This window comes from Monodelphis domestica, chromosome 5 (assembly GCF_027887165.1).
Source record: "Monodelphis domestica isolate mMonDom1 chromosome 5, mMonDom1.pri, whole genome shotgun sequence".
Lineage (NCBI taxonomy): Eukaryota > Metazoa > Chordata > Mammalia > Didelphimorphia > Didelphidae > Monodelphis > Monodelphis domestica.
Window position 1 is genome coordinate 235,613,940 of NC_077231.1, and position 22,250 is coordinate 235,636,189.

The window sequence follows — 22,250 nt, forward strand, 5'->3', positions numbered from 1 at the left end:
ATTAGAGCCTCTAAACAAGGAACAGGCCCTTTAAAACAGAAAAGATCCTCTTCACATAACAAGTTTATTGAGGTTTTTAGGGGAGAAGGAAACAATTCTAGAACAGAAAATTCATTATTAAAGTACAGGCATATGTGCTATAACAAACCTATTTTTTAAAACCAGTTTTTATAAGAAATTATTGTTGATTAGGCAAGCTCTGATAGGCATAAAAAAATGGAAACCTACAAGCTACCTGGGTACAGGAATTTTCACTTTTTGTCTTTATCTCTACCATCTAATAAGAACCTTGCACAAAGCAACTAGTTAATAAATATCTGTTGGTATTATATAATATATCTGTTATAGCTACATACCAAATACTGGCTAAGATCTTCAGTAAGGAAGAAAATCAAAAGTGTCTTTTCTTATTTTAACATTTATTTAAGTAATACTTTCTGTCTAGTTTAAAGGTGACAATACATACAAGAGTTTGGAGACCCTGGGTCATCAGATACTAAATGCAATTCAAAATACTGTGTGAAATGCAAGTAAATTTGAATTGCTAATGATTTTAATCAAGACAGTAAGCATTAAACATCAGCAGTTTTGAAATGCATCCATAAAGAGAAACACAGTTCATGAATGTGTTTTATTGCTCTTTTCTACTTAAGACATTAGGTGGTACTAAGTCTTTGGCACATAGATAGACATATGTATATACATATATGTATGACATTCATCGTTCATAACTGCATATGCTACTACTGAAAATATTATCTGTACTTCCAATTTCCTTAAAGGAATCAGCAAGTAAACACGTATGCCAATTGCATCTGATTAAGTCGGCCAACAAGCATTTATTATTAAACACTAGGTGCCAGAACACTCTTAACTGCAGGGGGCACAAAGGCAAAAAATAATCTTAGCCCTCAATGAGCTCCCATTCAAATGTGGGATATGACCCTGAAACAACTAAGTACAGACAAGACATAGAAAGAGATGGTAGAAGGTAACCTCAAAAGGGAAAGGCACAAGCAGCTTGGAAGACCAGGAAAGGCCTTGGAAAAAAGACAGGATCTGAGATGAGTCTTGAAGGAAACCAGGAAAACTAGAAGGCAGAGAGTGAGGGGAGAAAGCATTCTAAGGACAGGAGGCAGTCAGTGTAAAGGCAGAAATGGAAGATAAAGGCAAATAGGACAGTGAAACTGTATCAAAGAGTATGTTGATTGAGCAATGTTTAAGAAGACTACATTAACATCTATTTAGACCCTACTGCCATCTGGCACTCTTCTGTACCTTCATGGATTATATTTCCTCAAAAAAATTAATATCATTTCCCTGACACAGTAGTGCGGTCTACTGCTATCCAATTAAATAAACATCTATTAAATGCCTACAGTGTACAAGGATACTAGGATAAAAAAAGACTCCCCACCAAAAAAAAAAAGTCCTTGATCTCAAGGACCTCATATTATTGATTTCAAATCTGGCCTCAGACACTTACTAGATGTGGGACCTTGGACAAATCATTTAACTCTTTGCCCCAGTTTCCTCATCTATAGAATGAATTGGAGAAGGAAATCGGCAAACCATTCCAGTATCTTTGCCAAGAAAAGCCCTAATGGGGTCATAAAGAATTGGACACAGCTGAAAAATAACTGAACAATGCAACATTTATATAATTAAATATAAAGTAATATAGACAGTAGAGAGCAGCCATGGCCAGGAAGTTCAAGAAAAGTCTCCTATAAGAGTTGGCTTCTGAACTAAGCCTTGAAATAAGTTAGGGATTCTGAGAGTGGAAGTAAGAAGAGAATTTATGTGAGGTATGCAAGGTAGCCCATACAAAGGCAGAGAAGTCAGACACAGCAAGTAGAGATCAGAAAACAAATATGGCAATGGACCAGAGATGAGGGAGAGGGGAGGGCAGGGGAAAGAATGAAGAGCATTTGGGGCAGAAATAGAGAAATCAGGAAAATGAAGGTTTGTAGAGAAAAAGAAAAATTCTGTTCTCGGATATTATGAATTTGGCATGATTATGGTATATCCAGGGTGAGATTTAGGACTGTATAGCCCAGAGAAATGAGGGCTAGTTCCAGTTTGGGGAATCATTACATAGCAATGATATGGAATAGATGGGGTGATTGAAAGGACAAGAAAAAGAGAGAGAGAGAGAGAGAGAGAGGACACAGGAGAGAGCTCTAGAGTGCAGTCATATATAGGGAATACAACAAAAGTGATTCTGCTAATAAGCTTAAAATGGAAGAATTCAGATACAGATACACAGAAAGAGAGTAACTCCAAGAGCTCACATTTTATTTTTTTTTTTAATAACCCTTACCTTCTGTCTTGGAGTCAATACTGTGTATTGGTTCCAAGGCAGAAGAGTGGTAAGGGCTAGGCAATGGGGGTCAAGTGACTTGCCCAGGGTCACACAGCTGGGAAGTGGCTGAAGTCAGATTTGAACCTAGGACCTCCTGTCTCTAGGCCTGGTTCTCAATCCACTGAGCTACCCAGCTGCCCCCAAGAGCTCACATTTTAATGAGGGAGAAGGCATTTACATTTACAGCCAGGTGACCAAAAAAAAAAAAAGTCCTCCGACAACAGGTGAGAATTAAGCCAAGGAAACTTAAGAGGTAGAAGTGAGAAAGGAAAATATTCCTGGAATGGGGGACAAAGGCAGTCACAAGATAGGTAGAGCATAAGTATGTGACTAAAGTTAGGATAGTACGTGTAGGAAAGCAGAAAAGTTAAGTATAAAAAATTGGGAGGGGTCAGACTATAAAGAGCTTAAATGCCCAACAGAGGACTTTACATCTGATTCTTATGCATTAGGCAGCTGATTGGAGTGGATTAGAGTGAGGAAAGACTTAAGCAGAGAGACAAGTTAGGAGATGAGTGGAGAGAGTCTGAGCAAGGGTGTTGGTGTAAGGGAATATATTGTTAAGTTGGAAAGGACAAAATTTGGCAATGGACTAGGGGACTTGAGTGAGGAGTAAGAGAACAAACATGAAAGGTATGACCCTGGATGACTAGGATGATGGTAACACACTCAACAGTAACAGAGAAGTTTAAAAAAGGGGAAAGTTTAGGAAGAAAGATAGTTAATGCATTCTATTTGGGAACTGCAGAATTTGAGGCACTTATGAGATACCAAGTACAAGGCATTCAAAAAACAGTTGGTGCTAGGAGATTGTGTAGTTCAAGAGAGAGACAAGGCTAGATACATTCATCTGGGAATCATCTGTATGGAGCTAACAACTGAGTCCCTATTTGCTGAGGGGGTAACCAAGTGAGACAGTATAATGGGAAAAGACAGAGCCATCAGGCACACCCATGGTTAGTAAGTATGATATGGATGAAGACAAAGGAGGCTAAAAAGAACTTCTTTTGAAAGAGAGACAAGAGGAAAATTAAGAGAAAGAAGTATCAGAAAAAGTTAAAGAGAATATCCAGAAAGGAAAAAGAGGTCAATAATGTTAACTGCTGCAGAGGTCAAGCATGATGAGAACTGAAGAAAGGTAATAGAACTTTCATAGCACATCCTATATCCCCCATTTGTCACTTCTTTTTATTACTGGTACTATTAGTTATTATTTTGCATATCCATGCCTTGTCTCCCCAAGAAGAGGTTAAGTAAGCTCTCTGAAAGCAAAGGTTAAAGTCTTCAGCCTTTCTGTATCCTCTTCAGGATTATCACCATGCCTTCAAGAGCACAATTGTACTCATGTAGCTGAAAGGGAGCTGGGTGTTGAATAGGTCGAGGAATTAGGAAGTTTGGATATTTAGAGAAGCCTCAATATGTACACTGACATCCCACCCAGGAATCTAAGTGGAAAGAAAGACTGTAAGTCAGGCACCTAATTCACAGAGTAAGGAAGAATATCATAAGCTCTGGATTGGATGACAAATTTGGAAAGTTTAACTATCAGAGTAGGAATGGTTGCTGAGATAGTAACAGAAGAGTCTAGAAGTATCAATGGGGAGCAAGATATATTCTACAGCCCCTACAAGTACCAATGAGCTGGGGAAGGGAGAACAAGAAAAAATATAACTAGTACTGGAAACCATCAAAAGTAAGTAAAGTCACCTAAAAGGAGCCAATTCCAAAAGGGATGGGGACTCTGAGAGAGTAGAGGGAGGGGTGGGGAGCGATGAAGTGTATGGGAGAGGGGGAAACAGAGTTGTGACCTTGAAGAAAGCAATTTCAGTCTACTAGTAATGACAGAAAACAGATTTCCAGGGGCTATTAACAGCTAGAAGTAATAAAGTGAGGCAGTGGGTACAGACAGTTCTTTTTAAGGAGTTTGTCTGTTAATGGGAAGAGAGATGAAGAATAGTAATATGAAGGGATGGTAGGGTCAATAGAGGATAGAGATGTTTTTTTTTTCTTTAGAATGGAAAATCCTTAAGGATGAGAACTATCTAGGTATGACTGAAGGCATCAGAAAAAAGAGCCAGTATAAAAAGAAAAGATTGAAAATTAGAGAGAAAAGATTAAAAGAGAAAGCTGCTAGGGGACAAAAGGGGATAAGGCTCAAAGGCACAACTTTAGGGTTTGGAATTGGTAAGGAGAAGGAAGGGCAAGCTCATCTTCTGAGCCTGGCACAGAGGATAAGATGAAAGATAGTCCTGAGGGGGACTGAAGTGACAGCTAGGAGCAAGACATGTTTATTGCTCCTCCTCACACAGTGTGTCAGAGGGCACAAGACATGGTAGATCTATTATTATAGTGTCAATAACATAAATGTTCAAATGACAGCTTTGTCATATTTAATAAGTTAATAATAATGAAAAGATTTCCCATGGTTTTCAATCTCAAACATCATGCTTATAAGTGTCAGACAAAATGGTGAAATCTCACATGTATTGTCAGGCATGCAAACACCACCTGCAGTAGTGAAATAGGTACTATCATATCAAAATCTAGCAAATATGGTATGATACGTGTCAACAAAATGCTACTTTACCAACCATCACATTTTTTAAGTAAAATTAAATAAGAATTAAGAGCATGTCTATGGATTCCTTAGAATTCATAATTTTTATAATTAAACTATCCCAATACAGCATAAGAAATATTCACCCTTTCTAAACATTTCAAAAATAAAACTATCTGTAGAATTATTAGACATTAACCTGTGTCATGCAGGCTAGGGACCATGCGGTCAGACTACTTGTAGGAATAATTTCTACCCTTCTTAATAAACTTTATATTACTATATATATACATAAATATATAACTAATAATATATATATAATAAACTTTATAATATATATAATATATAAAAATATATATCTGGGTAGAAATATTATTCCAATTCTTACAAACCAAAGAGGTGACCCTATAGTTATCAGAGATTTGGTAGGATGAAGCCATGACTAGACTACACTGGGTAAGGATATACCTTTTTCAAAAGAAATAAGAAAAAGAAAAGAGATTGAGGCTACATTAGGGTTTATTTAGAGGGTATACTCATGAGGAAACACAGGAACCAAAGAGAAGTATAATGGGTAGATGGAGAACAATGAGAAAAAAACAGAGGTAACTTCATAATTGGCAGTGTATTACAAATCACTTAGCCAGAAAGGGGAAATTGATGAGGAATTCAGGAACAGGTCAGAGGCCTGGCACAGAGGCAGTGAGGGGAGACTTCACTTCTCAAGACTTGTTGGAATACTCTCTGTGAACCTTAAAAATTCCCAGACCCTACTTCATAAGATTGGATTAAGACCATTCCCCATTTGGGCAGTGAACTCTACTTAGATCAGAAATGTGAGACCTCTACTCCACCATACTTAAGCCTGCTTTAGGGGAGAAAACTCCTTGCTGAACAATGAAAAGTACTTAAACCCATACTTAAGCCATGCCTATTTTTAGAACTAATACAAAGGGGTGCTAAGTACCTATAAAGGTCAAGCAACTTGTGAATTTACAAGGAACAAAGAGCTGAGAAACTTACTCAGAGCTTTCCTGGTGTGAATTACTCAAAAGTTCACACCTTCTTAGGTGTGAACTAAGAATGGTCTGTCCTTTGAAAAACATCTACTGTGATTGGTAGATGTAAGAATTTAGGGGAGGTGACAAAGGAGAAAATGCCCTTTAAAAAGAGACGAAAAGCTCTCTCTGGAAAGAGTCAGCTGGGAAAGGCTGCCTTGAAGGGTCTCTCTCGGGACTCTCTCGGGGACATTCAGATTCCCATTCAGATTCAGATTGAGGATTGAGCTAGTGAAGGCAGCTGAGATGGAGCTGGCCTGGTGTCACTAGAATCCTTGCTTGGACAGATCTTGTGGTGAGTGATTAAGGACTGACTGATCTTTTCTCTTAGGGCTTAGGCCTGGGTTGGCCAGGACTGGCCAGGGCCGGCTTATCCCTTTCTCATTATTCCCCCTTTTCTCTCTTTCTCTCCTTTTCTTTAATTCGTCATTTGTATTAGTTAAAATCTCTATAAAACCCAGCTGACTTGGGTATATTTGAATAATTGGGAATATTTCCCTGGCGACCACCTTATATTTGATTTAAAAACAAAACACTGTAGTGAAAACATATTTCCTGCGGTCACAACTTACTCATCCACTCTTATATCTACTACAGTTTAAGTCTTCCACTATTTTAATCACTACAGTTTATGACCCCAACTATTTTAATTATTACATCTCTCTATCAAAAGTAAATAATAAGTCAGTAACTAATAATTTCTTAATTTGCATCAGTGATAATTTCATCCTTCAAAAGATGAAAGAACTGATAAGGGGAAATTCTATTCTGAATCTGATTTTTACTAAAAGGGAAGAAATAGTTTGCTGAGGTAGAAATAACGAAAACAATTACTCCCTCCTATAGCTTGTGAAAGAGAAGAAATTTGGGTATTCTGACAAGCACCTTAGATTTTGGGGAAATTGATTTCAAATGGTTCAAAAGAAAGATGTATACTAAAACATCATAAGGGAAGACAGTTCAAGGGAAGCAGCAGATACTAAAGAATAAAATTCGGAAGAAAAAAAGAAAACAATTCAAATGAAGAGGAAAAATGGGATTTTCCTGAAGATACTGATGTGGATGCACAGAAAACTTAAAAACCAACTTAGATTTCAGAATAAATGTCCAGAAGAGAGAGGTATGGCTAGATAAAAAAGGATTGCTTTATGTGGCACAGCCCTGTAAGAATATTGTCAGGAATGAGAAAGCTATAAGTGCTAAAGCAATATGGGGAGGAAAGGAGACTCAATGGAAGAAAAGGACCTTTGTCAGAGAGAAAGAAAAGATCATTATTGCTGCTCTGTTCTTCTTTTGCTTCTGTTTTCTGTCAAGGAGAGTAGCCATTGCTATAGAAATTAAGAATAAAAATGACTAACAGGGAGTTGAAGCCTCAAATAATTAAGGAAATAGTGAGAGAGCAATTCCATGCCCTTGATGAACTTAAATCACTTGGCCAGGATTAACTAGATTTAAAAAAACAACAGGTGTGACTGCTAAGTCAGTCAATAAAACTTGAAAGATCATAGAAAATGGAAATGGTAACATAGGACTGGAAAGGGGAATATGCTGCCTCTTTTGAAAAATGGAAGAGAAGAGAATTATGAAAATCTAGAAAGAAAAAAAGTGATTTCTAAAAGCCAACAAAGTTTCACTGATAGGAGGGCATGCCAGACTAACCTCACTTCCTTTTTAATAGTATTACTAAACTAGATGAGAAGAATTCTAAAGATATAGTTTAATTTAGATTTTAACAAAAACTCATACTCTTGTTGGTTGGTTGTTATCCTTTGTACTCAAAGAGGACCAAAAATGGCATTGCTATGTTGGAGTCAAGGTACAGTGTGTCTTACTGTGGCTGATCAGACCAAGGTATGGACTACATGATAACAGAGTTAAGACAGATTCGGGACTGATTCCATCTGTTTGATGGGCCAGATGCAAAGAGGACTTGCTAATCACTCAGATATCAATGTGGCAAGAAATTTCCAGTGGCATAACACAGGAATCTGTGTTTGGCTATGGGTTGTTCAACATGCTTATGAATAACATATAAAGGTATACATGGCATGCTCATTAAATTTGCAAACATTAATCTGGGAGGCAGAGCTAACACACAGGATGACAAAGTTAAGAAAACAAGTGCACACATACAACAACTTTATAATAAAAGATGGACTTTACTTGTTCTGAAAAAGATTTTAGAGTTTTAGTGGATGATAAGTATAATATGAATAAGTGGTATAATAAGGCAGCCAAAACAAAAAACAAAAAAAAAACCCTAATAGGATCTTGTATTTCGAAAGGCAAAATTTCCAGGAATAGGGAAGTGGTAGTCCCAATGTCTTCTGTCCTCATCAGACCTCATTTGTGAGTATTACGTTCAATTCTAAGTGTCACAGATTTGAAAGGAAATTAATGAGCTGGAGAATGACCAGATGAGAGAAATCAGGTTAATGAAGAGCCTTGAGACCATGTCATATTAGGACTGGTTGAAGGAACTAGGCATGTTTAGCCTGGAGAAGAGAAGACTCAGGGGGTACATAACTATCTTCAAGAACTTGAAAAGCTGTCATATTAAGAATGGATTATACTTGTTCTGTTTGGCCCCAGAGGTCAAAACCAGGAACAATGGATGGATGTTGCAGAGAGGCAAATTTAGGCTTAATTTTAGGCAAAACTCTCTAATAAATAGAGCTGGCTCAAAGTGGAAATGGCGGTGCTAAGAGAGATCTGGTTTCCAATCCTTATTGAATGGCCACTTGTTGGGGATTCCTTTTATGTATTGCTTGGACTTGATAGTCACTAAAGTCTCTTCCTTTTCTCAAATTTTGCGATTTTGAATTTTCTTACTGCTGTTTCCACAAATTTTAGTGAAAAGTTTGCTTCAAAACATACAAAATATATCTTTGCCTTCCATTATGCTTTATGTAACTTCTAACATTTTCATACATAAAATCCTGCATTGTTTTGTTAATGATTCCTTGTTACCTTAAAAATTAAAAGAATACTCAATAGTACATATATATGGATGAATCTTCATTAAATAAAACCCAATTTCAAATGTTTCTAGAGAAATATAAGAATGAAATCAAAGAAATGTTTCTTTAATTACACAGTAAAGGCAAAAGAATGCCCAAACTAAAATTAATCCACAAGATTAGAACTATGCCCTTTATACTTTCTTAGGAAAAAAAGTGGCAGATCCTATACTTTAGTCCTCTTCTTTAACTTCTGAAATGGACTAATGAAAACATTCAACCCAAACACAGATTATTTACCTAACTGATCTTTTCTTCATAGAAGCATTCACTCTCTACCATAAACATGCCTCTACCACAAGCCTAGTATTTTCCACTTTCAGTATTTTATAGGAGATAACTAACATCAAATAGTAATTATTATAATTACTCTATGATGTCTTCAAGAGTCTCAGTGACTAGATCTTTGCATGTATGTTACAAAGAGACAATTTATAGAACAGTAGAGCCATGAACAGAAATAGTCTACAAAAATAATAGAAAACAAAATAAATAATAATTTACATTTTTAAATCATTAAAATGGATTCAACAACACATTTAACACCTATGTATTAAGCATCTGGCCCTCTATCCAGTATTTCTTTTTCTTTGTTAACTAGTAACACTTTCAGATTTTAGGAGCTTGTCTAAGCATTAGAATTTTGAAGTACTAGATTTCTTTTTCTGGTCCAGAAACAACGGAGGTGGGGAGGAAGGCTGGCAAAAGAAGGGTTTATTTCAATTCCACTCCTAGCACTGCTACCTGCTACTATCCATGAGGCAACATGTCTAACCTCTTTGGATAGAATTAAACAGCTGTTGTCCTGTAGAAAAGAACCAAAATGACATCACTACGTTGGGGTCAACATATAACTGGTTGGACCAAGAGAAGCTCAGAAGGCTACTTTCTCCATTACAGGTCAGGCACAAGTATGAACATTTGGGATGGAGAAATCTCTAAATCTGCATCTTATGAGCTATGAGACAATTCAAATGACAATGACTCAGTTTCCTGGCCTGGTGCTGGCATACTGTCCAGACTTCATGGATGAAGTCAACAACCCAGCAGTGCTGTGAACCTTCATTTCGGGAGGCAGCCTCTTCTCTCCCATACCTTCCCCAGCAGCCTCCCAAACACTGAGCTCAACCCCCTGCTCTCTGTGTACCATCCTGGAAAGCTGATTGACAAGGTAAATGAACTTATCCACAGCATTCAAAATCTGTCCATTTGCTGTCACCAATGAATTCACGTGTGGATGGTGGGGAACCTCCATTTTCCTGGTGTTAACTGTTGGGCCAAAAGTAGCATGAATCGCAGAAAATCAGTCCACTCTCTGCTGCATCTTGGTCTGACAGGCTGCAATCAGTAATAAGAACTTGATCCTGGCGAGATAGGCTAAATACTTCGCTAAATACTTCCACAGTATTCTCAACAGACCATCATCAACCAATGCTAAAGCCACAATCATCTGTCTCAAGATGAAGTCAATCCCTCTTCTGCCAAAACTCCAACTGAAGAAGTTTTGACGCCATTGGGCTCCTTTCAGATGGCAAAAAGTGCCCGGTATGGATTCCATTCCAGCAGATATTTACAAGGCAAAGGAGGGAAAGGTTATATGGCAAGAAGTTATCCCCCAAGAGATCAAAGATGCCTCTAATATCCATCTCTATAAAGGAAAAAGAAATAAATTATCCTGTGATGATCACAGGGGGACAGAGGGAAGGGCCTCTTTTGGTCACTGATGGCCAGATTCTTGCCAGAATCCTCTTTAATAGCCTGATCCTTCACCAGAAGATGGTCATCCACACAAGAGCCAGGGTGGCTTCAGAAAAGGCTGAAAAATAGTCAAGATGGTATTTGCTGCCCAACAATTCCAGGAGAAATCCCAGGATAATATATTACAAAGGTCTGCACATAACAGTCCATGGTCTGAACAAGCCTGTTGATACTCATGGCTTATGGAAGATCCTGGTAAAATCTGGCTTCCTGGAGAAATTCATCAGTCTCATGAGGCAGCTCCAGGGATGGCATGCTCACACGGGTTCTGAAATATGGACAATGTTCTTGTGCTTTCTCAGTCATTGATGGAGTGAAGTAGGGCTGTGTGCTTGCTCCCATGCTTTTTAGCATAATGATTTCAGCAATGAAAATAGCATCAAGGTCACCTTAATCACACTGATGGTAAATTATTTAGCTTTAAAAGATAACAAACCAAGACTAAAGTGAAGGGAGAGTTGGTGTACAACTTTCTGTTTGCAGTTGATTGTGTACTCAAAGCAGACAAGATTTAATATACCCTACACATTGCTGAAAGGTATATTCATCCTAATTCCTGCCAGTGTAGATATATTCATCACCTTTTATCACAACCACACCAAATCAATTCTAAAAAGATTTATAATTATAATACAATAGCATGAACTTAAAAACAGTATTTTTGAATAAAATTTGTAATGCTCATTTATTTTCAATTACTACTAACAACAAAATATAATGGCACATAAAAGTGGCATTAATAGTATAATAAAGCTCAAGGGATTAAAGATTTAAGAGTTTACTCTTTAGTATGTGGTGTCTATTTTAATTTTTGCACAATCATTCCAATTCTACCCTTCAAAAAACCCCAAATTTCCTAAATAAATTATACTAATTTCTTTGATCTAAATAAATCTATAAATTTAATGAAAACATTACATCTTTTAGGTTAAGTATTTGACATTTCCTATATATACCTTAAGTATTTATAGTTTAGTTAAAATACAGTAATTCCTCACCTATTGTGGGAGTTACATTCCAAAGACACCCATAGGTGAAAATCCAAAGTAGCAGTGTTATATTTATTTTATTATTTATATATATTTTAAGGCTTTATGAAGCCTTTCCACTCTCCTATAAATCTTTTCCACACTCTTATTAACCTAGTTACTGAGCCAATCAGCACCCAGGATACAGAACACAGTGCTGTGGTTGGTCACCTTTCATTCCATCAGTTAATGGTACTCCACAATACAGAATTAGATTAAAAAAAAAAAACAGCAATACAATGAAGCTACAATAAGTGAACCACAATATAGCAAGGGACAACTGTACTTTGGAATTGTACACTTGGGAGAAAACAACACATCCCTATAATATACTATTTGCTTTTAAATTAAAATAAAAATAATTGTTGCTAATTATTTGAATACTGAAAAAAAATCATCATCTCTTAATATTTTGAGAACACCTGCTCAGAACAAAAAAAATAACTAAAAATGAAGAAAATTTTATATTTCATCAATCTTTTACCTATTTCCTTTTTTCTCCTAGAAAACAATTTTTTAAAATATTAGATAACTTTAAAAAATAAACTCGTTAATCTTCTAAGATGCTCTACACATTTGTTTAAAATAACCTTCAAAACTATAGACCAAAAATGAATATATTTGATACAAAATAGGTCTTGGACACCTTATGGAAGTAATGTGATATAGTAGTAAATGTAGAGACCTTGGAATCAAGAGAGTCCTTTGCTTTGATTTAACATTTGCCTATGACACTGTGAAACAATGAATAAGTCACTTAACAACTTGAACCTCAGTTTCATTATCTGTAAAAGGGGACACCTACAGTACCAATTTCAAAGGCTAATTGTAAGGGCCAATTAGCATAATGTGTATGAAGCATTTTACAAGCCTTAAAGCATCATGTAAATAGAAGTCATGATTTCTGATGGGACTATGACTTGCCTGGATCCACGGTTTCAGAAAATAAGAGAAGAGTGACTGAAAGTTTATCTTTCATTAGAATAGACTGAGATTTTGCAAAGATGCATCTGCTCCACAACTGATGTCAGAAATATGAATAACTTGCTCTGAAGCTGTCACTTTCACTAAGGAAAGAACAGATGCTTCAGTTACATGGCTACACTGTTAGGCTGTAATCCATTTTTCTCCCCAGGTCTGATTCCAGATAAGAAGATATAGTCTATTTTGTTCATGCCCCACACTACTAATTTATGTGATAATTTTTTAGTCTAAATATATAATACATATACCATTTAGTCTCCTCTGAAGTGCTTCTTCCTCAAGTGTAATTATATAAATTTGTTCATCGAGGTCTTCAAGAATCTAAATATAAAAAAAAAATTCACTGTTGCAATAATGTAAAATAAATGGTTATCATGTTTTTATTTATGTACAAAACTTAAAATGATAATTAGTTATTACAAGGTAATAGTGTAGTTAAGCCACTTGCAAGCTAAGTTGTATGTATATTACTAAATAAATACACCAAAAAAATTGACCCAAATAATTTACACTCAATAAGTCAAAATTTGTTTATCAAAGAATCTGCATTTTTAAAATTTCTATTAGCCAAAAGCATAAAGTTGAAGAAAAGAAAAGCTTTCTTCCTAATTACCAATTATAAAAATTTCTACATACACATAAATGTAAACATAGAATGCTTATCAATGCATTGAAATTAATAATTTTAAATCTGGAAAGGCCATTAAAAATTTAGCTCAATACTTATTTTCTTACTTATGTTTACCAACCTGTTGAGCACTTACATTAAATTTGGCACAAATGACCAATAAAATAATTCATTGGTGTGTAATGTTTTTGCCACTTTTTATATCTCAAAAATACCATAATGAAATTTAACCATCCTTTATCAAAGTCAATCTACAAAAAATGAGGCTAATTAAGGAAATGAAGGACTTTAAATGTTAATATTATGAAACACACTTCCATCTTGTCACATTCCCTCAAGTTAAATGAAAATGAAAATATTATTGGTCAACTCAATTATACATGCTTCCTTCGAGCCCAGATATGGCAAAGTAGTCTGTTGACTTGACCTGAATTTTGCATTTGACTGTGAGAGGTTAGAAGCATATTCTTTAATTGTTTGCTTTGCTTATATCACATTGCATCTACTTTGTCTTGAAGGACATGATAGTAATTCGAGTGAGAAGCCTTTGGTTTTAAGTCCAACTCTACATCTTGTTAGCTGCTTGATTTGCTAGTCACTAATTCCAAAATCCTGAATTTTCTTATCTGTAAAATGAGAATAGTAGTACTGCCTTGACTACTTCACAATGTTGTTTTGAGGATCAAATAAAATGATACATATGAAAGTATATTGCAAACTGTAAGTCACAACACAAAGATAATTATTATTGTTCAGCCCTTGTTCAAGTAGAAAAATACTTTCAAAACCACATACTTAACTACCTCCCTCACTCCAAGGAAGATCTGAGAGAGAACAGAATTGCTTAAGATTAGTATTTTGCATCAGTCTGGGAGACAAACTGTTTATTTCCAAAATGGTGGAGCTTAGCAGGTGGAATGATGGTGTAAAACTTTATTTTTTTAAGGGTTTCTGAAGTCAAATCTTCATTGTTTAGTTCCATTATTTTATATAAATATGATCATAAAATAACATAATATATATATATATCAAATATAAATGCCAAAACATATGGCAAAACCAAAAGTGACTGATTTTTAGAATATATTGTGTGCCCAATCTCCTCCATTAAAACAAATAATCAAGAACTTACTTCTCAAGGTCTAACTACATAAATAATCACTACTAGATTTTTAAAAATGCCTAAGTATATATGGTAAATCTTGAAACTTTCTAAAATTTCAATTTATGAGAAAAACTTTGCAGAAATCATCTGTGATTGAGAAATTCATTTTACATTGCTGGGCCTCAGCTTTCTCTTCTATTAAATAAGAAGTATAGACATATGACCTTTAAGTTTCCTTCCAGCACTTAATTTCTATGATTTACTCAAGGATGCTGAGCTAAAACAGCTTATGCCTTTAAGGAATAAGAAACTGATTCTAAATGCACTAAGGGAATTTTTCCATTAAGTTCTACGATCACTCAAAGGTTCCAGTTATACATACATTGCTAAATAACAAGTTAAAATATAATATATAAGATTTTCAAATGCAATCACATTTATTTTAGTAGGAATAAATGAATGACTAAAAAATAACTTACTGTTGGTTTCACCAACAGCTGCCCCATGACTGTGAACATTCGTGAAAGTCCAACTGGTGTGCACACTGTAAAGAATACATTTTTTACTAACAGACTGATTTTTAGATTTCAAAGTTGAAATAAATACATTCCTAAATATATGTAAAATATAACATGCTAAAATTAAGATGGTCCCTTTTTCAGGATTCTCAGAGAATATATTGTCACTTTTAATTTAATGCTGGGCAAATATCACTGAGATTTTTTAACTTTTGGGCTGGTACAAAACCATGAGAGATTACCCATTACAAAACTGAAACCATTTTAATATCAGTGAGAACCAGCTACTCATTTAAACTAATCAATGCCTACCTCCTCTGAGTTTAAAAAAAAATGTTTTTTAGAGTATTTAAGTATATCAGTGGAATCAATCTTGGACTCCCAACAGAAAGGTCATGAATGAACATCATAAACAAATTAAAATTCAATGTGAGTGGAATAATAAGTATGATAATGAGAACAAGTCTAGAGAGTCACACACATCACTAACATTTTAATTTTCATTAGATAAAAAATAATATGCAGTAGGACACCATTCTAAGACATATTAGGGGACAAAACTAACATCTACTTGGTAGTCTGTGTTAGAGTAGAAAATGATATATTACAAATCAGTATGAACTTCAATATAATCGAATGGTTTCAGGATTCTCAGAGAATAGTAAAGTAAATTAGCTTTACTATATTCAATCAACCAAAGAAATGTAGCTTAAACATTTTCACTATTAGTGGTTCCCCCCCCCAAATGATTTCCTAAGATACTAGAGGTATGGAAATAAAAAAAACAAATAAATACTCAGTTGAAGTTTAATCATGGTTTTTTAATTGATCAGCTTTGTGAGTAACAGAATCAAATGGTCTGATAAATAGAACTAAGATGTACTAAACAGAAATAATAGAGTTTCCTGGTGCAATGGCAAATAATCTTTTTGGAGCTTAAGTCGTTATTCCCATTAACTTAGGGTAACTACTATAATATTTTAAAGTATTATAGTACATTATGGAAAATTATTGTTATAATATTTTGGTTGGAGGTCAAGAATACCACCTATGTTATAGGTATTCCATGTAAAAAAAAGTATGTATTTCCCTATGCACATGGAAGAAAGAATCATCTGCAGTCTGATCATCACAGAGTCCATTCAATACCCCACATATGACATACCTACAGCAAATTTTAATCCCAATCTGACTTGTTGCCAGCAAGAACCTGCTTTACCTCATTGCAGATGTGGGAATAGAAACTAACCTCTACCTAAATGAAAAAAATAAAACTGGATAATCTAGAGGAATACTCCTTTCAAAACAAAACAAATATCTTATGAATGGTTTGGGGTTATTTATGCCCTTCTAGTTATGTAGATGTATCAATGTTGAATGAATATTCAAAATTATAAACCCTAGGTTTAGAAAGATAAGTCTTAACTCTCTACTTTGAAGTGATTTCAAATTTTTCTTGTCTTGGCTCATTTAAATAGGTAATATTTAAAAATCAAAAAATTTTTAAAGTATATATGTTAAGTTGAAACATAAAATAAAATGTAATATTTCTCTATTCTACTACCATATAATATTGTATCAAATCTTTACTTATACACTCAAACCCTGGCAAGCAGCAATAAATAAAACAACATTAAATAGCTTTAAGATATTAATAGTTTTATTTATTCATTACTTTAAGTAATGTTATTGCAATCATATTAATACATTTATTAAAAAGACTAAGCCACATAAAACTCTGAAAAACTCTGAAATGTGTATATGAACATATAAATGGTATAGTTTAAAATATATGCATATATATTTATAGATATAGATATAAACACATATAAATATGAGGAAAGCTGGTGGCCAGCCAAATTTTTTTACTATCAATTTCAAATAAAATTATTGCTCAACTGGGTATTAGTTCAGGCAGAGCTCAGTCATTACTTTCATTACATTGATCTGAATGGAAAGAACTGATGGCAATGTTGCAAAATATTACTACTTCAAAGAAAAAGTAATGCTGGCAAGATCAAGGAAAGCTAAATGGATGCTCAGTAAGGTAGACTAAAGTACCTGAGAGTCAGTATATTCAGGGCCAAAAGAGGTCAAGGATACTTATCTTGAGCACAATTCAAAACTAATAGGAGATTTGAGCTCAAAAGAAATAAAGAAAAATAGTTATTTCTGCACAGCTAAAGCCAGGCAAAGAGAGCAAACGCAATGCAGCAAACTGGTTTGTCAGACCAGAATATTAAGGAACTAGCAGCAACTGGAAACTCCATTTTTTAAGACTGAAATTTTATATGCATATGATAAGCTAGATGGCAAGTATTCTGATGCTTTGTCAATGTATTTATATATATATATATATGTATAAAGTCAAGACACTTAAATTTTTATAACTACCCAATATGAGATAAAATATACTAGTGAAATAGCAAAATACCAAGTTATATCAAAGTTCCCAACTATCAACAACCTTTCTTATTGAAGTTTATTTTTTAATGAATGCTATTAGGTATGAGAAGCATAGTCTAATGGATTCTTTTTTTTTTTAAATAAACCCTTACCTTCTGTCTTAGAGTGAATACTGTGTATTGGCTCCATGGTATTAGAGTGGTAAGGGCTAGGCAATGGGGATTAAGTGACTTGCCCAGGGTCACACAGCTGGGAAGTGGCTGAGGCCAGATTTGAACCTAGCACCTCCCACCTCTAGGCCTGGCTCTCAATCTGAGCTGAGCTACCCAGCTGCCCCCTCTAATGGATTCTTGGAAAAAATACAATTAACTTAAAATAATTAAAAACTATTAAAAAATAAGAAAATGGGGGGCAGCTGGGTAGCTCAGTGGATTGAGAGCCAGGCCTAGAGATGGGAGGTCCTAGGTTCAAATCTGGCCTCAGACACTTACCAGCTGTGTGACCCTGGGCAAGTCACTTGACCCCCATTGCCTAGCCCTTACCACTCTTCTGCCTTGGAGCCAATACCCAGTATTGACTCCAAGACGGAAGGTAAGGGTTTAAAAAAAAAAAAAGAAAATGTATTATCAAATGTATTAATCACAAGTCTCTAGAAATATCTAATAATTGTCATTGTTGGGATACATAGCTGATGGAGTTTGCTAATAAAATCTAATTTCTACTAATCAGAAGAATACTTACAAAGAAGTAATAAACATCCCATTAATGATATACAGGAATATAAATAAGGTAGGTAGAATTCCCAGAGATCTATAACAAAAAAATTTTTAACATATGCATCAAATATGGTACATACATGTTAAGATGTTATTAAACAAAAGACATTAAATCTGATCAAACTAATTTAATTCAACCAAAAAGTATTAAGCATCTACTATACATGTAAGGCATCATGTTAGTGAGATAAAAAGACAAAAAATATACAAATGAAAGTCTCTGCTTTCACCAAACTTACATTCCACTGAGGGCAATACAACATGCAGCAAAGTAGAAAGAAAAGTAGCTCTGGAATCAAAAGCTCTAGGTTCAAACAATATCTCTAACTAATAATAGTAGTAGTAATAATAGCTGAAATTTATATAGCACTGTAAGGTTTGCAAGTAATTTTACAAATATTATCTAATTTGATCCTCACAACTACCCTGGAGGTGCTGTTATTATCCCCATTTTACAGATGAGAAAATTAAAGCAGAAGAGGTTAAGTGTCTTGCCCAGGATCATACTACTAAGTGTCTGAAGCTTGATTTAAATTTAAGCCTTCCTGCTCCAGGTCTAGTTGGTGCTCTACCCACGGGGATACTTTGCTACCTGTGGGTCTTTGGGCCCTTCACTTCTCTGAACCTGCTGGATTACTGGGCCTTCTAAGGTCCCTCTCAGCCTCAGGTCAATGATTCCTCACAGATATGTAAATCCATGGTGATGTGAAGAGCACATTAACTGGGGGCAGAGATCCAGGAGAAGGGAAGAGAATTGTTCAAAAGCTGGTGGCAATGCTCCATGGCAGGACTGGAACACAAAGGCGTAACGTGGCATAAGGCTGAATTAAGGACTTTATTTTACTAACTGTTCCTTTGCAGGATAGTACAGTAAAAGGATTTATAAAATAGACATAAACAATTATTGTAAAACTTTTACACAGGAAAAACCTTTGTGGCATCTTAGAAACAAAAAGCAATTATCAAAAATACCTTGGAAGTTTCTTAAACAATCTATCTATATCAAGTACATGATGGACACATGCATAAGCCATGCTGGAAATCATTTGCAAGTGCTAACTGAAACATTAGGAGAATTTAAAAGCATTTAAAATTATGACCTGCTCTTTAGAAAATGGTTTAAAGAAATGAATTCCTTACCATATAAAGATTCCATACTGGCAGCATCATTGTCAATGAGAGCAGAAGCTACCCAAACTATTCCAAAAATAAGCAGTGCAAGAAGAATCAGCATAACAACAGTTTCCAAAATTCGTGCTCTGATTCCCTGAAAGAATAACCAGATTATAATTTTTAAATATCATACTCCACTTGCTAAACTTCTATAATATGAAATTGCAAATAATTCTTTACAGAGGAAAAAAATGTTACTTTACTACCAAGGGAAAAAATCACTAAGTGCTTATCCCTCTGAAGAGTTCTCTGGTTGATTTTTTTCCTTTTAAACCCATGGGAAATACTATTATCTTAAACTTGGAAATAAAAAGCAATTCTCATTAATCTCATGATGCCATAAAAACATTCTTTATACCATATAATTTTGCAAAGTCATTTTTAAAGATAGATTACTTTCTTAACACTTTGGAGATTAGCAAATTTTCATCTATTATTTCAATCAAGGGAATGGAAGGCCAATTATGGCACATAGCCAAACAACTTAGCCAGCATTAAACACAATTTAGGTACAATGTACCACTTTACTTAAGAATAGAATTTCCCACTGTAATTAGTTCTATATGGTTCTTCACAGTCTACAGAGCCCTCAAGTGTGCAGCTAAAGAACTGCTCATTTTCATTCTGTACTGCTATTGCATTAGTATTATGGATTACATCATTCCTTTCTCTGCATTGGATGGGGCATCCACTAATTCACAGTACTGGAGCATATACCATTATATTATAACAATTATTTTAAATATAGAATTAATCCTGTCCTGAGGATCAAGATACTGTACTTTAAAACTATACTGAGTTCAAACGACCAAAATATGGAGAAAACAAAAAACTAAGAGAAAGAATGTTTTTATTTTATTTGCCCTAAAAAATGATACCAGAAGGCTGAACTAACATCAAAATTATAAGACCATTCAAAGCATTTAAAAGCATAACACTTCTCCTATGATATAATTTTATAAATATTAAGGCTAAGGTTATGGTCCAGTTTGTCATAAATTATAAAACAATGTGTTTTTTAACATAAAATATTAGAAACCCTTAGTTGAGAACGAATGCCACGGCATATATTTGGGTTGCTATTTTTCTCTACTAAATACCCTTTGAAATAGTGTTTTCCAGTTTTTGAAGGAGTGGAAACAAAATGAGATACACAACTAAAACTATTATTATGGCGCAGGCAACTAAAAAATGGAAATAAGAAATATAAATGATACCAATACTAATGAGACATTTATATATAGCATGCCTTAAAGTTTACAAAATATTTAATACAGTGATCTCGTTTGACCTTCATAATAACCATGTGAGCGAAGTATTTCTAATACTATTTTATACTATTCTGATACAATCTTATAGATAAAGAAACTAAAACACACAATTTAAAAGACTGGCCAAAGGTCACTAACTTGTTAGCCCTATATTTTGGCTATGATGTTCCTAGGAATTTTCATTTTGGAAATTTATTTTAGTATGTAACTGGTGGATTCTTTCCTTTACCCTCTGATTCTAAGAGATTTGGGGAATTTTCTTTTAAGATTTCTTGATCTACAACGTGTAAGTCATGATATAGTCTAATGATTCTTAATTTTTTTCTCCTCCATCATTCAGGTCAATTCTTTTTGCAAAGAGATAATTTAGATTTTATTCTATTTTTGCAGTCTTTCAACTTTGTTTTAATATTTCTTGTTATCTCATAAAGTCACTGGCTGCTCTTTGGTCTTCAATTTTCAAGAAGTTTTTTCCTTGAACCTCATGTGAAGGTTTTGTACCTCATGTTAAGACAGAATAATTTTTCCAATGCTTTCTTCCATGGGTCTCATTTATTTTCCTTTTTTTTTTACTCAAGCACATATATTCCTTATATAAAAAAATATTTTATTTTAGAACTTTTGCTTCATCTTTTCAAGGAATTCTAGTTGAGTCTATGCCCATCCTGTGTTTTCCTTTGAGGCACTGCTCAGATACTTTGGAGGCATTCTTTTCAGTTCTTTTGTTTTGAGTATCCCTGCTACCATAATAATTCATTATGACAGCTTTTTATTTCTTTTGTTGTTGTTGTTGTTGTTGTTGTTGTTTATTTTTCAGCTTTCTTCCTGACTTCAGATTTGATGTTAGGATCAGGTTCTGCACACATCTGGAAGGAAGGTCTGAGCTGTTATCATTGCTTCTTTCTTAGGGGTTCTGTCTTGAAGGGTGTTGTGTTATTCCAGGCTCTCAAGAGCAGTTTGGTCTGGGAACCTACAAGCTCCCAAAGGATCCCAAAGATCCATGGCAAAGTCTAATTTCTGCTACTCCCATTCTCCAGGCTGGGATCTACAAGTTCTTGACCGGAATTTACATCTAAACAACAGACCACCTCAACAGCCAGCTGCAAAGTTCTGTTGGCTCCAAGAAGTAGAAATGTAGGCTCCCCTTTGGTTTTGGATTTCTGCCCTGATCATTCTTCCATAGGCTGAGCTAGGTTCTGGAAATGAGCCCCTGAATGGAGCTTGGAGAATGGGCCACATCACTGCTACAGCTTCTAACCTCTACACTTCCTCCTTTTCCCATACACAGCCCAGGGCCTCCCTCCCCAGGAATGCCACTGCACTATGCAGATCTCCTTCTCAGTCCACTCTGGGTTTATGACGTGGGACAGGGGAGAAGATGACAAAGCTGCCAGTTGGCTATAAGAATTGCCCTATAAAGGCACCATATCAACAATCAACTCAACCAACCATGGTCCTGGGGTAGTTTATCCCATTTGCTGAGTTATTCCTAAGAATAATCAGATTTCCCTCCAGCTATTCCATAGATATTTAGATTGGCAATAGTGCTACTAAAAAGAACCAATACAATGTTGCCAAATGAAATAAAATATGAGATTTTCCA

General features: G+C 34.9%; 1 protein-coding gene across 3 annotated transcripts in view; it reads right to left on the reverse strand.

Moving 5' to 3' along the window:
* LMBR1 (limb development membrane protein 1) overlaps positions 1–22,250 on the reverse strand; it is a 208,867-nt gene that overhangs the window by 51,480 nt on the left and 135,137 nt on the right. For all 3 annotated transcript variants that reach the window (XM_001364700.4, XM_056799967.1, XM_056799968.1), the window contains 4 exons: positions 19,344–19,470; positions 18,169–18,237; positions 14,983–15,047; positions 13,019–13,091 (listed from right to left, as the gene is read on the reverse strand). In XM_001364700.4, the coding sequence (XP_001364737.1) occupies positions 13,019–13,091; positions 14,983–15,047; positions 18,169–18,237; positions 19,344–19,470 (334 nt within the window). The remainder of the gene's footprint in view (positions 1–13,018; positions 13,092–14,982; positions 15,048–18,168; positions 18,238–19,343; positions 19,471–22,250) is intronic.